Source organism: Danio rerio, chromosome 14 (assembly GCF_049306965.1).
Source record: "Danio rerio strain Tuebingen ecotype United States chromosome 14, GRCz12tu, whole genome shotgun sequence".
Taxonomy (NCBI): domain Eukaryota; kingdom Metazoa; phylum Chordata; class Actinopteri; order Cypriniformes; family Danionidae; genus Danio; species Danio rerio.
Window position 1 is genome coordinate 7,670,523 of NC_133189.1, and position 17,855 is coordinate 7,688,377.

Sequence of the window (17,855 nt, forward strand, 5' to 3'; positions counted from 1 at the left end):
TCATGTAAACACCTTCAATATATTATTGTCTTGTTCAGATTACAAAAAAAAACTTGATGAAGGTTTGAAACCACTTGAGTGTTAGTAAATAGTGAGTAAATTTTCATTTTTGTGATTAAAGACAAAAAAAAACATCCTTCATGTTGTACAAAACAAAATGATTAAGTTAACTTAATGGTTCTTATAAATTTAAGTGGATTGAACATAAAACTTTTAAGTTCTCCCCCCCCAAAAAAAAAAAAAACACAACTCAAGAATTATGTTGATATTTGGCTTATTTTAAAAAAGTAGTTTGAACAAGCAGCAACAATCATTTTTGAGTGCATCTCTTTAAAGGTAATTCTGAACAATTCTGTGCTTGTTAAGGGATTTGTGGAGGACAGTATTATTTCTATCTATTAACATTGGAGTATAATAAACAGGGTCATTGCATTCATTTAAAAGATATATCTTTAAGAAACAAATCTTCCTCTTTTGAAAGCTTTTTTTATAGTTCATGGTCAGAAAAACGTCCAGTCAGAAGGAGATCCTCTCCAACAGCTAATGCAGTTCAATGTCACAAGCTGAAAAAACAAAACAAAAGCATTATTCCTTAAAGAAGTTCCTTAATCTCTTCAAATCGAATGATCTGTTCTATAAAATACCAAATAAATGTATTATAAGTGGAAAAAACTAATATAGAATTGAACTTAACAGGAAATAAGTTGAATCAATAGGAACTGTCTTAAGTTTGTAGCACAATTTTAAGTGACTTACGTAACGGTTTTAGTCTCTGTGCTCGTGAAAAATAGCACGGTGCTAAAATCCCAGCTGCATCTCCAGGAGTCAACAGCACACCGTTCTCTGACCAGAAGAACTTAATCCCATCTGAACACCAACCAGAGAGAAGAATGATTATTATGCCTTCTGCGCTATAATATTAAACTCTTCACTGGTTTTAATATGATTAATACCTGACATTGCTTTCGTGACATCAATATACACAGCTAGATCACAACTCTGTCGCATACCTAGAAACAGAATAGAGGCAATTTTCAATAATAAATAACATGAGAAGAATTAGATTTTCTAAAATATTCCAGGGATGCAAATGAGTAAGGGGGGGAAAACATTGCACGTATTGGGGAATACTCCTAACAGAATAGTAATAATAAAACAGATATTTGCTTTACCTACTTATTTGTAGTTACCTTAAAGGGCACATATGGTGAAAAATCTACTTTTCAAGCTGTTTGGACAGACATGTGTGCAAGTATAGTGTATAGACCGTCATATTGGCATGATATAAACACACACAGTCCTTTTTTTCAATTTAACAACAAAAAAACGGTGGACCAATAGGAGCGGTTTTCAGACTGACCACAACTTAACGTAGGAGAGCGGTCCCCCCGCCCACCAATATTGATTGACAGCCTTGTGTCAGGATCATATCCTCAGTTTCTTGTTGCACGTCCGCCATTTTCAGCGTGTGGGCTCAACACAAGATCAATATTCTCCACATTATCGCTGTAATCGGAATTATTGCTTGTACCTTTTGTCTGGTGCGGCGCCGTGCATTTAGGAGTTCTGGGCGTGAGTTCGCTTCGGGTCAGCGGCTCTGCGCCGTTGTCTTTGCCCTGGTGGAGGCTTTTGTTTGGAGTTCTGGAATACGTGGCGCGACGATTCAGGGCACTTCATGTTTCTGCAGTGTCACTGAGTGTCAAGTGTGCCATGTCGCGGCGCATTCGGTGCCTCAGTCAAAGTTAATTCAGTGTGTGTGGTTATTAGTCTCAGTGTACAAGCTCGGCACTTGAACACCAAGACTATACAAAGACACAAATGATTTTGTACTCTGCTTGGTCTGTGTCCGACTCGTACATGTACGGCTGAATGCTCATCCTAGCTCAGCTTAGCTTAGCTCTCTCTCTCTGGGCCCTATCATACACCCGGCGCAGTGTGGCGCAAGACGCAGCGCAATAGTCTTTTGGTAGTTTCAGCTTGGCGCAAGAGTGGTTTTGAGTCGTTGCGCTGCGCTGTTTAAAAAGCAAATGCATTAGCGCTCATTTGTGCGCCCATAGGCGTTCTGGTCTAAAAAGGGAGCCGTTCTGAGGTGGACCGCTGGCGCGTCGCTATTTTGAGAAACTATAATAGATTTTTCATTACACCAAAACTAACCCGGTCTAAACTCCAGCGCAGAGTTACGCTTCGCTTACGCACTGCTTAATACACACAAGAGAACAATAGGCAAATATCTTTACATATGAAAAAATGTAAATATTAAGGATGTATATAGGATATAATAAGAATAGATATAGAATATAAATATAAAGGATTAAAATATTACAAAACATATTATTTTCTAGCCTACATAAATATGAAAAATCACTGCTTTTATGTCTTCTTCATCTCAGGAGGCTTTTTCAGTTCATTCATAACAATTTGCTTTTGTATAATGTTATTATTATTAGCAGTATTATTTATTATATCCATATTTATATTTGTTTTATTAAAAACAAGCTTAGATTAGCCCACCTGTCAGGTTTAAGACCATATGGGGCTTGGCAGGTGTATTTGGAAATAACTCAGTATTTTGACCACTCTTGGTTATTATTGTTCATTTATTCGTTTGCTAGAAATTAGAACTGAATTTAGAAATAGTTTTGAAACAAATCTTTGCGCTTAACAAACTAAATTAATTATTTATAGGCTAATTGATGTCTGTGCGTAAAGGTTTCCCTATCCAAGAGCGAATGTGAAAGTAGATCATTTATCTCTCATTCTCACGCAGTAGATGCTCTGTTTAACAGTTTTCTGTTAATAAACTGTCAACTGTTTGCTTGTGAAATGCTCATTTTTTCCACTTAGACTTACTTTGTGTCCTGTAAATAGTGAATGCGCTCTTGGCGCGACGCAGCTGGCTCTTAAAGGGAATGGGAGATGAGACTCTAATTGGTTTATTCTCAAAACACACCTATAACTCATTGAGAAAATAAACTCAACCCTTTTAGACCATGCGCCTTGGCGCAAGGCAGATTTCCCGTCCTTAAATTAGCAAAAAGGCGTCCTGACACGCCCTGAAAGCGTTTGCGCCCTGCGTTTTGCGCTCTGCGCATGGACAGTCAAAATAAAGCTCTCTGTCTGTCAGCCTGTCTGTTGCAAACACAGAGCGTGGGAGCTCTTGGCTCCGCCCCCTTGTTACATTGGGCGGGAAGCCGAAACTATGAAGCAACACGCCCCTAAAACAGCAAACTTTGTAAACGCCCCCAACATGACACTTTTGAACACACTATAATAAAATCATCTGAACTGTGTGTTGAACTGAGCCTAAACTGGCACACTCAGAAAAAACATAATATTATTATTTAATCATAAAAAGGGGTAAACTATGTGCCCTTTAATGTATACATATATATTAATTATTACCGTTTATGTAGAAAAACTGAGTGCTGTATATAGATCCTCTGCATAGTTATAGAATAAGATCAAGTTAAATCAAATGGAATAAAGGTAAAGGTGATAACGTCTCTCACCGCTGATGACTCTGCCCTCTCCAGGCAGTCCAGGAGCCAGGTGTATGTGAGTTCTGTTCATTCTGCTGAGGCCCTGACTGCGGATGGAGGGCCAGTGCTTCATGTATGAGCCGTGAACAGCTTCTCTCGGATAATCCTGATCATCTTGGGATATCTCTCGCAATTCTAGATCTGTAACCTAGAAGAGTCATACTCATGGATAAGGTAATTAAACAACCGTGTATGTTTTCTTTTTTAATTCTAATATACAGTTGAAGTCTTTTTGAAAGTATTTTTTACAGCTGAAGTATTTGATGTTCGACAACAAAATAATAACTGCATTTGCACAGTTGTGCAGAACAGTGAATGAAGCTTATTAAACGAAACCCTGCAGAGTTTGCATGAGCTTTGAACCACGCTGACCTGTACTGAGTGACCCTGATTGGCTCGTATCTGCAGACGATCATCCTCAGGGTGTTTGCACAGCTTGAATCGCTGTTTGTCATTGGAGGCTACGACTCGCTCCACATCATCCACTGAAAATGAGCGAAACTGCTGATGAGCGAGTAGTTCCTCCACAAATACAAAGCCATCTGCAGACAAGAATTGCAGACAACAGAGATGATTAAACACTAGATCAAAACATGCGCCAGGAGAAATGAAACCTTATGAATGAATTGTTATCTTTTGTGTTCTCATCGTAGAAGATCTAATCAACATTACTTTAGGCAGACAGGGTGTTTTGAATCATATGGTTTGTGGATTTCATCTCCTACCCGAGTTCATCTGAAGACCCATCTTACTGGCACCGTGGCGTAACACATAAGACAGAGATTTAGACAGACGGACATCTCTGCTCTGAAAGACCAACAAATCAGAAACTTAAAGGGATAGTTCAGGCAAAAATGAAAATGTTTGAACATTTACTCATTAAGCCGTGGTTCTAAACGTTTGTGAAATTCTTTCTCCTGTTAAATACTAAACGAAATATTCTGACGAATGTTGAAATAATATAGCCATTGACTTTTATTGTGAGAATACAAATGTATATCTTGTATACACTCAGCTGCCACTTTATTAGGTACACCAGTCCAACTGCTCGTTAACGCAAATTTCTAATCAGCCAATCACATAGCAGCAACTCAATGCATTTAGGCTTGTAGACCTGGTCAAGATGATCTGCTGCAGTTCAAACCCAGCATCAGAATGGGGAAGAAAGGTGATTTAAGTGACTTTGAATGTGGCATGGTTGTTGGTGCCAGACGGGCAGTATTTCAGAAAGTGCTGATCTATTGGGATTTTCACGCACAACCATCTCTAGAGTTTACAGAGAATAGTCTGAAAAAGAGAAAATATCTAGTTGAGTGGGAGATCTGTGGGTGCAAATGCCTTGTTGATGCCTGAGGTAAGAGGAGAATGGCCAGACTACAGTTCACACAGGCTCACAAAAATTGCACAGAATTGCCCGGTCTGACGATTTCTGATGTGACATTCGGATGTTAGGGTCAGAATTCGGTACTAACAACATAAAAGCATGGATCCAACCTGCCTAACAACGGTGGTGGTAGTGTAATGAGGTGGGGGATATTTTCTTGGCACACTTTGGGCACATTATTACAAACTGAGAATCCTGTCAACGCTACAGCCTACCCGAGTATTGTTGCTGACCATGTCCATCCATTTATGACCACAGTGTACCCAACTTCTGGTGGCTACTTTCAGCAGGATAACATGCCATGTCATAAAGCATGAATCATCTCACACTGGTTTCTTGAAAATGACAATGAGTTCACTGTACTGAAATGGCCTCCACAGTCACCAGATCTCATACCAACAGAGCACCTTTGGAATGTGGTGGAATGAAAGATTCACATCATGGATGTGCAGCCGACAAATTTGCAGCAACTGCGTGATGCTATCATGTCAATATGGATCAGAAAATCTCTGAGGAATATTTCCAATACCTTGTTGAATCTATGCCTCGAAGGATTAAGGCAGTTTTGAAGGCAAAAGGGGGTCCAACCCGGTACTGGTAAGGTGTACCTAATAAGTGGCCGGTGAGTGTATATCTAAAATTAAACAGGTGGAAGATGAGTAAATGTTGACAGAATCTGCATTTTTGGGTGAAGAAATTTAAAACCACTTAAGTGCGAGTAAACAGTGAGGAAATTTTTTTTTTTGGTGAACTATCTTTAAATCTGTTTAAAATGTCTTCAAAGGAATTAACTGAATAAAAAGCTAAAATGACACAGTATAACAAAACATGCTTCACAGACAAAAGGTTCTGACATAAAGAACATGTTGAAGGATTTTTTTTGTACTAGCACAGACCATTTTGAGAGATGTAACCAATAACAATGGGCCTAACGTATTTCCAGTTTTATCTCTTTAATTTCCATAACCTTCGAGAATCCAAAAAGGTCCACATATTGATAAATAATGTAATGACAGCAGTTTTAACATTAATATATGACTGAAATGCCTTTTGTTATAGTTATGAAATAGTTTGAAAACAAGCAGGGGATATTCATGGGCCAATGACACACTAAGTAAATAATCTGTTGTGGTAATTCTATAACTATAGTAATATAAACAAATACTGTTGTTTTCAGCAACTAAATTATATAGTATTGCATAGTATATACCACAATACACCAGTTTACTAAAGTAAAAACTGAAGTATACTACAGTATTTATTACAGTTTATACACTTTTTACATAGCATTTATTACACTTTGGTATTAGTATGTTGTAGTATGCTGTAAATACTATATCTGAATCACATTACTATAGTTTGGTTCAGAAACACCATAGTAATTTATTTAATGTATTATATTATTTTTAATGTGAGTTTAATTGTTATTTTTCGCAAGGGATAAAATAAAAAATGTCTAACATTCTACAAAATTTCCAAAATTGTTTAAAAAAAATCCATGTCAATTAATTTTGGCAAACACTGATAATTACCATGTTTAATACAGTAAATTAAAAGGAGTATCCATAACAAGTGAAGCGAAAGTTTCTCCCACCTCTTCATTTCGGTTTCCGCGTCCTCTTCTTCCTCTTCCTCGAGTTTCACAATCCATTTTTACACACTAGTCGTGATTGTAGCCTATGAATAATTCACCAAAACAACCATCAACTGCTGTTGCTTGATATAATTTTTAAACCTATAAACAACTAACAACCGTTTAACTTGAGTTAGTTACAAGTACGGAAACTATATTTATATTCATTTCCAAATGTTGTCGCTGAAATTACACGTCTCTACCGGAACACCGGAAACAGCCATTAAAGCGAGCATTTACTCAACGGCCAGCAGATGACAGTAAAGATCTAATATAAACATCTTTTACATTTTTTTGTGAGATTTTACACCATCTAGTGGTGATAAAGGCACTGGTTTATTATGTTTGGATGATGACTATTAGAATACCATATATTATTATAGTATACTTGTAGTATTAGTATAGTATACTTGTTGTATAGACAATGCAGTGTCTTCATTTTAATTCATTAATTAATTAATTTATATTTTAATGCTTTCTTGTTTACTTCTCTTGTTTGTTTACCTTCTCAATTTACATTTTAATTTAGCCTACCCTTTGAGTTTAATTATATATAGTTAATTATTTAATATGATCTAAACTTTATTTTATACTGTTTGCATATACATAGATCTGACCTGTATGTATTAAATGTTGTGAAATATTTAATTAAAAAGTTTGATTGTATTCATTTGTGTGGCATTTTTAGGTTTTAAAGCTTACACATGCAGTTGTTAAATTAAAAATTAAAAATACAACAATATTGAACAATATGAACAATATTTAATGTTAAGCAATACTGGAAAATTATTACTGCTTGTCATGTATTGTACACTCTAAAAAATGCTAAGTTGAAAACAACCCAATTTGCTTTATTTTGGTAACCCAGCGCTGGGTAAAATAGGGACAAACACCACACTGGGTTAATTTGACCCAACAAGTTGGGTTCCACGTCTAACCCAGCATGCTGGGTTGTGATTTTAACCCAACTATTGGTAAAAAATAACTACACTGCTGGGTTGAAAGTAACCCAAAATGGGTAAGAAATTTTATCTAAAAACTTTGGTGATTAAAATTACTAAAATAAAAACAATTCTACACCAATACATACTTCAGTAATAGAATTTAATTTTTTCAGTGTTAATAAACTGCCAGAAAAAAAGCATTATTACATCTAATAAGAACATTGTTTCATGGTTGCTGAATGTCACACGACAACATTGCTACAGCCCTCTCACGTCTTACATTTCTACTTTGTTCTACCTTTGAAAAAATGCAACGTTATACAGACATCGCAGACATCGTGCGTTGGGTATAAGCTTCAACTTAATGTACTAGTTTCTATTTCCGTGCTTATTTTTAGAGACTCTCTCTTTCACAGTAAGTACTATTAGACTTTTAATCGATTCCCTGCATTACATAGGCTACTACTAGACAGTGGCACTTACTTCAGTAGTGGGTACTAATAAAAGACAACAACTTAAAGGAACTCAAGCCAATAAAGAAACGCACAGTCCTAATGGGTTTGGGTCAAGAGTCGGTCAGCCCAACCACAAGCTCTACTCTATAGCACAATGAATTGAAACCTCCAAAAATGCAGACATACCAGAAACCCTTTTAAATTCTAGCATAACAGAACTCTAGACACCAAACAAACCTCTCTTTATATAAGTCTCGAGAAAAACCACATTAAAATAACACTACATTTTAACTATTCAACTTTAAGAGAGGCAGAGTGATGGGAGCTGGAAATTTGCTCATTTCATTTTAGATAATAAAGTAACAACTTTTTTTCTGTTAACTACATATTAATGACTTATTATATATATATATATATATATATATATATATATATATATATATATATATATATATATATATATATATATATATATATATATATGCATTTATTTGTGACCCTGGTCTTATGTTGCATGGAGAAAAGTCTTGTCGCCTATCTAAGTTTTAGGAATAACAATTAATACCTTGACTTTTAGTTTATCATTTGTCATCAGAAGTGGCTTATATGAAAGGCAAAGGCCTCTGGATTATGCTTATTTTACTAAAATAAAATATGATCATGCCTTGATTTTAAACTATTTAATTAGGACAGTAAGGTCTGACTTTGCTTAGACAAAAGTCTTGTCACAGAAATAATGTACAGTACAGAATATAAAGTCATGGTGCAGTGGAAAAAGAATATTGTGTATGACTCCATGAGCTTGGAGGACTGCATCCATACATCTCTGCAATGACCATCTGGAATGGCAAAGAAAGCATTCTTGCAGGACTCCCAGAGTTCATCAAGATTCTTTGGATTCATTTTTAATGCCTCCTTCATCTTACCCCAGACATGCTCAATAATGTTCATATCTGTTGGCTGGACTGGCCAATCCTGCAGCACTTGACTGATTTCTGTGAGAATCTTGGGTCCATGCGGGTTCCAATAGGTCTTCTGCAGTATTTGTGATGATTGGGATGCCGTTCAACAGATTATTTATCTACCTTCTGCCACTTTTCCAAATATTCAACTATAAGTCAAGTTATTGTTTGTTGCTCTTACAACTGAGATAAGAATATTGTCGTATTTTAATAATCCATAAATAGACAAAACACTATTCGGCTTTCGTGTTATGTAAAATCTCAACATAGAAGAAATGGCACGTATGACTAATCACTTTAATTAATTTGTTAATTGCATCTGGTAAATTTAACTGTATGTTTTTACAGCGGTTACTATTCTGTTATTAAAAAAGACTAAGTTCAAAATTTTGCCATTAACTTTTATGCACATCTGTCACTGAGATATCAACATAGGGTTTTCCAGTTGTTACATATTTTAAATATTCTAGTACTCATTAGACTCATTATTTACTCTCTCTCTCTCTCTTTTTTTTTAGATATTTGCAGGCCCTACAACAGTGCTTAATTAATACACACTAGTAGAGATAGCTTAAATTGAATAAAATAGCTGTTTCTATCTATCTATCTATCTATCTATCTATCTATCTATCTATCTATCTATCTATCTATCTATCTATCTATCTATCTATCTATCTATCTATCTATCTATCTATCCATCCATCCATCCATCCATCCATCTATCCATCCATCCTAAACATTGTAGCTTATTAAAAATATAGCCTGCTATTACACATTTATTACATAGTAGCTACATAAATATTTTTTACTAATATTTTTTTTGTATTGAACTGTACTGTGTCAATAGTAAAATATTATTGTAATAGAGATAAATATATAACGTCACTAGTACCAAACTAATAATAAGCACAATTAATGCATAGTGACACGAATAATGTAATAAGATGAAGTACGTTTCAATAAATGAATGTTAAAGCTGCTAGTCGTTAAATATCAACACACAGCCTGAGGTGCATCAGTCCTCCATCTTTATGCGGGGCACCATCATCATAACTGCGTCTTTCAGGGCGTCCATCTTTATGCGGGGCGCCTCACACCGACTGACACTGTGCCGTGTGGAGCATCAAAACACTGCGAGTTTATAATCTGAACACAAACCTCTGCTGATCTGACGTCGCTGCTTTTTGTCCTGAAAGCTCGACAACATGTACTTCAACCGCGGTTACACCGTCATCGCCTGCTGGGTGTTGGTCGGGTTGGTTCTGGGTTTAGAAGATGGCCCGGACCGCCCGGTTATCGGAGCTCCAGGATCGCCGGTCCGTCTGTCGGATTCTGACCCGGGGGTTATGAAAGCAGTAAAGTTCGCCGAGGAACGATATAATATGGGCTCCAACGCGATGCATATACGTCGTGTCAGCAAAATCCTTTCGGCCAGCAAACAGGTAACGTTAAATAAAAAATAATCCCTTAGAATTTCCGATTAACGTTAGTTTAATTGATATATAACCACATTTAGTATTTTGTCGATACGTTTAATTTGTATTTAATCTAATTATTCATTATACACAACAACGATTTGCATAATATTGGACATTAAGTTTATTATAAGGAGTTATTTTAACCGCTTTCACGTGATTAAACCAGACGTAAACAACCGCAGAGGCCTCACATACGTAACTGCTGAGCGGATTTAAGCAGCACAACACTGCGTGCCTTTTGCGCAGACGCGGAGTACATCTATTTATATAATAGCCTACTGTTATTTTTGCAGCTTGTGTGATTTAATCTGTTACAAATGTTTTTAGTTATATGAATTATTAGAAAGTGATCTAATGTATTAAGAGTCTTAAAGTATGACGTTTAACTCTTCTTTAAAAAGCCCAGAAAGATAAAGTGCTCTGATAAACAGTATCAGCTTTGCACATCAGTTTGCAGTTCTCTTTATTTACATTGTCTAATTTTCCCATGTGGGCAGTAGGGTGGAATCTGTGCAAATATGCAAATATAATGAATTTTGATAAATAAAATTATTCTTAAAATTCACATTATTTCAAGTGCTGTGGAGAAAAGGTGTGTTTCAATCCAGCCTCTGCAAGTATTTTTATGTTAAACATAATATGTGCAATATATATTATTGTAAAATTAATAATGTTTGGAAACATTGATACAGCCATAATCTTTTTATGATACAAACACAGATGAAATAGCTCTGATCCATAACCATACTGCTCATTTTTAATAACTTAACAATAACTTTTTTCTGCTGCCCAGTGTGAAAGATATTTTTCAGCTCAACTGGATGAAAAATTCATCAAAAAGCTGTGTGTGAAATTGAAATTTTGGACACTGAACCTTTAGCGGTTGATCAATTAACAATATTTTTTCATATGTTCCTGCTCTCAGCATTTTCTACTCTTTGCTGATGGTAAAAAATGAACAACTAAAGTGACCTTCAATTAGTATTTTGCACTTTAAAAATGTATTTTTGTTTATTCAATTAAGATATTTTTCAGGGTCTTAATATTTATTCTTTTTTTTAAAATAAACTTTATTTATTGAACACAAGTGGAAAGCATTTGTTGTATACAAATGTCCAATTTCTGCTTTTCTTTTTTGAACACTTTTGTAAACATTCAACCCCAAAACCCCCCACCCATTCCACCCATACAAACACATAGCCACGTTTCTTGTAAAACATATAACAGAAGACAGAGCAATAAAAAAAAATAAATAAATAAATAAATAAAATAAAAATAAAATATTAACAATAAAACAAAAATACTGATAATAGTACAATTTGAGATACATACATAAATGCTTTCAAATAAATAAATAAATAAATAAAACAAAATAAATACATTAGCTAGTTACATCAACAATAATGATGTGCTACCTACTTCTTGGTTATTATGGTTTTAGTTGTGATGAGGTTAAACCAATGCGTCTAGTTTAGGGCATGACTGTTCCGGAGAAAAAATGCTAGACTAAAAAAAAAATAATAATAGTAATTCCGACCATAAAATGATTTCTTAAATAATCAACTCCAGAGGTGTTAAATCATCAAAATAATTAAAAATTATAAATATAATGAATATAAAACTTGTGAGGCGAGCCTCTGGGAGAGAACTTAATCTTCTCCAATTTCAAAAGACTTAAGATGTCGTGTAACCAAACTTTGATTGAGGGTGGTTGTTTCGATTTCCACATTAAAAGAATTCTTTTGCGAGCAACAAGAGAGGAAAAGGCGATGACATTATGTTGAATGTTTGTGACATGAAAATCATCTGGGGGTTTTCCAAAAATAGCGATTTGAGGGTTTGGGTTTAGATTAATGTCCAAGATATCTGAGATTGCCTTGAAAAATAACCGCCAGAATTCAGACAATTTAGGGCACGACCAGAACATATGAGTGAGGTTGCATGGGGTCTGTGAGCACCTATTACATTTATTATCTAATTTGTCTGGATAGAGCTTTAATATTTATTCTTTAATTCTTTTTATATATTCTTATGTAAAAGGTTCACATTTATGCAACCAATAGTTAATAAACTGGTTGTTTTTTTCCCATACTTACTTTTGCTGACTTGTTCTCAGTTTGATCTGGCCTTTCATACATTCGACTCAACAAAATAGGTAAAAATAAAGTATTCATAATTTGTGCTGATATCGGATTTATATCGGAATCGGTATCGGACTGATGGCTCCAATATCGGTATCGTATCGGAAGTTAAAATGTTGTATCGGGACATCTCTAAGTATGACATTAGTTGTATGCTTTAATCGTTTTTATGATTAACAAGAGTACAATTTTAAAATTTAAATTTAATATGCAAAACCTTCCCAAATTTCCAAGGTTGTCTACGAACCCCCTATAGACTAATGCTATGTTCAAGTCTTTCTGTGAAGTTCAGAATTTAAAGAAATATATATTTTTAATATTGTTGCCAAGAAACCTCAGGGTTTAATAAAAAAGAAAAACTTTAAATATTAAGATCATTTACATTTTTGTTAAGTTACGTTGTTGGTTATTTTCAACACAAAGTTTATATTATAAATAATATGTAGTATAATGTCGAAAGAGCCATTCTGTACAATAATGTCAGTGTGTCAATTAAAGATCTATATACACTCACCAGCCACTTTATTAGGTACACCTTACTAGTACCGGGTTGGACCCCTTTTTTGCCTTCAGAACTGCCTTAATCCTTCATGGCATAGATTCAACAAGGTGCTGGAAATATTCCTTATTTTGGTCCATATTGACTTGATAGCATCACGCAGTTGCAGCAGATTTGTCGGCTGGACATTCATGATGTGAATATTCTGTTCAACCACATCCCAAAGGTGCTCTATTGGATGGAGATCTGGTGACAGTGAAGGCCATTTTATTACAGTGAACTCATTGTCATGTTCAAGTAACTAGTCTGAGATGATTCGCTGTGACATGGTGTGTTTTCCTGCTGGAGGTAGCCTTCAGAAGATGAGTACACTGTGGTCATAAAGGGATGGACATGGTCAGCAACAATACTCATGTAAGCTGTGGTGTTGACATGATGCTCAGTTGGTACAAAAGGGCCCAAAATGTGCCAATTAAACGATTACACCACCACCAGCAGCCTGAACTGTTGATAACAGGCAGGATGGATCCATGCTTTCATGTTATTGACGCCAAATTCTGACCCTACCATCCAAATGTTGCAGCAGACATCGAGACTCATCAGACCAGGCAACGTTTTTCCAATCTTCTATTGTCCAATGTTGGTGAGCCTGTGTGAACTGTAGCCTCAGTTTCCTGTTCTTAGCTGTCAGGAGTGGCACCCAGTGTGGTCTTCTGTTGCTGGAACCCATCTGCCTCAAGGTTTGACATGTTATGCGGTCAGAGATGCTCTTTTGCATACCTCAGTTGTAACGAGTGCATTTGAGTTACTGTTGCCTTTCTGTCAGCTGCAACCAGTCTGGCCATTCTCCTCTGACCTCTGGCATCAACAAGGCAGTTTTGCCCACATAACTACCACCCACTGAATATTTTCTCTTTTTCGGACCAATTTCTGTAAACCATAGAGATGGTTGTGGGTGAAAATCCCAGTAGATCAGCAGTTTCTGAAATACTCAGACTAGCCCGTGTGGCACCAACAAGCATGCAATGTTCAAAGTCACCTAAATCCCCTTTCTTCCTCATTCTGATGCTCAGTTTGAACTGCAGCAGATCGTCTTGACCATGTCTACATGCCTAAATGCATTGAGTTAATAGAAATTCGCGCTAACGAGCATTTGAACAGGTGTACCTAATAAAGTGGCCGGTGAGTGTAGTTCAATACCTCACATATATTTTATAATTAAAATTTAGTTACTGAATCTAATTACCAGTGTTGTTAAATAACAAGGGTTGAATCCTACTCAGAGGTTTGATAAGAGAGTGCCTTAAATTTTTACACTTTTTTGTCTCTAGCTGGTGAAAGGTGTCCGGTACAGCATTATGGTGGAGATTGGGAGCACTCAGTGTAAGAAAGCTGCAGAACTGAGCACTGCGGACACCTGTGACTTCTTCCCAGAGCCTCACAAACAGAAGGTGAGCAAACGCTAATCCTTAAGCCAGGGGTGTCCAAACTCGATCCTGGAGGGCCGGTATCCTGCAGAGTTTAGCTCCAACTTGCTTCGACACACCTGCCAGGAAGTTCCTAGTTTATCTAGTAAGAGCTTGATTAGCTGCTTCAGGTGTGTTTGATTAAGGTTGGAGCTAAACTCTTCAGGACACCGGCCCTCCAGGACCCATTTTGGACACCCCTAGCTTAAGCCATAAGAAAGATCACAGCAAATACTGCCTTTGGGAAAACCATCAAAACATTCGTTCCTGAGTGAAATAGCGACTGAAATAAAAAAGATAATTGGAGAAGAATTGGACTACTCATTTATAACATTATACCTTGGGAAAATACCAGAAGTTTTTCCAACTATTGACAAGTACCTAATTCAAATCCTTTTGGTAAGTAGCAGAAAAGCCATAACTTGAAAATGGTTGCATGCTGACCCCCCGACAAGGGCTCAATGGATAGGAATTGTAAAGGAAATACACTGTATGGAGAGACTCACTTTAAATCTAAGATTTGACTTAAAAAAGTATACCAAGTACTGGAAAAAATGGTCTGAATATGTCATTGTAAATAATCTGTGATAATGTATGTCAAACGTATCATGACTTGATTTTGTAACTCTTCCAACAACCACTTTTGTTCTGGGTGTTTTTTTTTTTTTTTTTTTAATTTATCTATTTTTTTTTTACTTATTTATCTATTTATTTTGATGAGGTTAATTTAATATTAATATTTTTATACGTGTATGTATGTAGATATACGTGTGTTGTATTGGCCTATATGGGTTTGTATGCATATGTGTATTTATGTATATATGTATTTTTTTTATTTGTTTTGTTCCTACTGGTTATGTTCCTAAAAAAATCAATAAAAACTAAGTAAAAAAAAAAAAAAAAAACATTCGTTCCTTAAAGGGATAGTTCACCCAAAACTGAAAAGTCTGGCATTATTTACTCACTCTTCACTTGTTCCAAAACCAGTTTGACTTTCATTCATCTGTTGAACACAGAAGAAAATGTTTTGAAGGAAGCTGAAAACGTATAATCCTTCAATGGTTACAAGTTTTCAGCTTTCTTCAAAATATCTTCTTCAGTGTTCAAAATAATAAAGAATCTCAAACAGGTTTGCAACCATTTTAGAGCTATTAAATACTGAGTAAATGTTCATTTTTCGAGGAACTATCCCTTTAACTCTCAAGATGGAACTGACAGCATGTTTAGGTTGAGATTGCATTGTGTACATTATTAGCATGCATTCAGGTTTGACTTGTTCAGAATAATTCCATACAGTGCCACAAAATCCAATATGATAATTACATTTTTTTTAGTAAAGCGTTTAATTTGTGATTTACCAACCGAGTTAGGATGATTCCAAGGGCCCACGTCGTTTTGGGGCCCCTATGGTTACTATTAGGGGGCTTAATCAAAACCACCGACCATTAACCCCACCTGCTCTGTACTCTTTTTCACGACAGCCCCAAACCACAAACCACCCAACCCTGTCTTCTCCCCTTTCAGCCGCGACACCCCCTCCCCCACTCTTCTTTAAGAATGTTGTCATAGGGCCCATATCTACAAATACATGTTGTTTATGCATCTTTTGGGTTTTTGTTTGTAAATTGTTACTGTGATTTCATGCAAATTTGATATTTAGTTTTTTTTGCTTGTATTCTTATTTTGTTTGTATAGACTTTAGCACTTTGAGTTTAGGAAAAGTTCATCATAAATAGAAAGTATAATGATAATAATAATAATAATAATAATAATAATAATAATAATTATTATTATTATTAATAATATTTTTATTATTAATGTTTTTTGTTCATTTACAGTTTAAATCAAAAGTATTACACTTCCTTTGAATTTTCTTTTTTAAATATTTCCCAAATGATGTTTAACAGAGCAAGGATATTTTCACAGCATGTCTGATAATATTTTTTCTTCTGGAGAAAATCCTATTTGTTTTATTTCGGCTAGAATAAAAGCAGTTTTTAATTTTTTTTAAAAACATTTTAAGGTCAAAATTATTAGCCCCTTTAAGCTATTTTTTTTTCTCGATAGTCTACAGAATAAACCAATGTTATACAATAACTTGCCTAATTACCCTAACCTGCATAGTTAACCTAATTAACCTAGTTAAGCCTTTAAATGTCACTTTAAGCTGTATAAAAGTGTCTTGAAAAATTTCTAGTCAAATATTAATTATTGTCATCATGGCAAAGATAAAATAAATCAGTGATCAGAAATGAGTCATTAAAACTATTATGTTTAAAAAATGTGTTGAAAAAAATCTTCTCTCCATTAAACTGAGATACTTAAACTCTGTTGATAAACAGGGGGGCTATTAATTCAGGGGGGCTTATAATTCTGACTTCAACTGTATATAATAACAAAATTACAAAAACAGCACCAGACATTTTGGCAGAAGTCAAACTGGCCGATTAACTACAAATACACTATTTGTTTTGTAAATTATTACTGTGATTTTATGCAAGTTTGTTATTTAGATTTTTTTGGGGTTGTATTCTTATTTTGTTTGTATACACTGTAGTACTTTAAGTTTAAGAATAGTTAATTATAAACAAAATGTATTGATATTTTTATTATTATTATTATTATTATTAATGTTTTTTGTTCATTTATATACTAAAACAATTACTAAAACAGCAGCACACATTTTGGCCTGAGTTAAACTTGAATAACATGCTGATTATACATATTTGTAATGCTTGTTCTCTCTTTTGATCACCCCGTTCTCTGTCTCTCCACAGACTGAGGTTTGTTTGTTCGAGGTTTGGGACATTCCCTGGGAAAATAAATCCACGCTACTTAAACAGAAATGCCAGCCTGCGGGTCAGTAGCCTTGAACAGATGGCAGTTCTGCCAGCCTTATTTCGTCCCACTGATGTGGCGTAAAACACAGATATGCTTAATCATCATTGTGTTTTAGGACACTATAGGATTTTGCTAACACATGTGCTTTTAACATTTTATCATTGATTTTGTTCATACCTTAGTTGTGAAGGAGCTCAAAAAGGTTGCGGCTGTACCTCTAACCCACAGCAAACCAATGAAGGTATGAATACGTGTGTGAAATATTTGCTAAAGATAACATGTGTTTGCTTTTCATTATATGCAATTTCATAACATTATATGAAATTGCATAACATGCAATTTCTGTTTTCAGGAAAGCGTGGAGCTTCTGACCATGTTTAAAAACTTTATGATTACATACAACCGAACATACAGCTCTCAAGAAGGTAAGATGCAAAGCATAGATTATATTGAAGCCAGAATTTTTAGCCCCCTTTTGAATTTGTTTTTCTTTTTTAAATATTTCCCAAATGA

At 35.2% G+C, this 17,855-nt stretch overlaps 2 protein-coding genes across 6 annotated transcripts in view; one reads left to right on the plus strand and one right to left on the minus strand.

The window, feature by feature from the left end:
• Nucleotides 1–10,609, minus strand: trpt1 (tRNA phosphotransferase 1). 3 transcript variants are annotated; one of them, XM_068213201.2, is made up of 10 exons: nt 10,076–10,609; nt 6,518–6,600; nt 5,453–5,557; nt 5,139–5,330; nt 4,265–4,346; nt 3,912–4,081; nt 3,510–3,687; nt 954–1,010; nt 757–867; nt 1–563 (listed from the first exon to the last, which is right to left on the minus strand). In XM_068213201.2, exons 4-10 carry the CDS (start codon nt 5,229–5,231, stop codon nt 541–543), a joined length of 714 nt encoding a protein of 237 aa, XP_068069302.1. In that variant the 5' UTR covers nt 5,232–5,330; nt 5,453–5,557; nt 6,518–6,600; nt 10,076–10,609; the 3' UTR covers nt 1–540.
• Nucleotides 9,997–17,855, plus strand: part of ctsf (cathepsin F) — a 23,648-nt gene continuing 15,789 nt past the window's right edge. For all 3 annotated transcript variants that reach the window (XR_012389562.1, XM_005157153.5, NM_001077568.1), the window contains 5 exon segments: nt 9,997–10,359; nt 14,367–14,486; nt 17,279–17,360; nt 17,525–17,583; nt 17,695–17,767. Coding sequence is in view for 2 of the 3 variants with exons in the window: in XM_005157153.5 (XP_005157210.1) it covers nt 10,123–10,359; nt 14,367–14,486; nt 17,279–17,360; nt 17,525–17,583; nt 17,695–17,767 (571 nt within the window). In the remaining variant the exon portion in view is untranslated.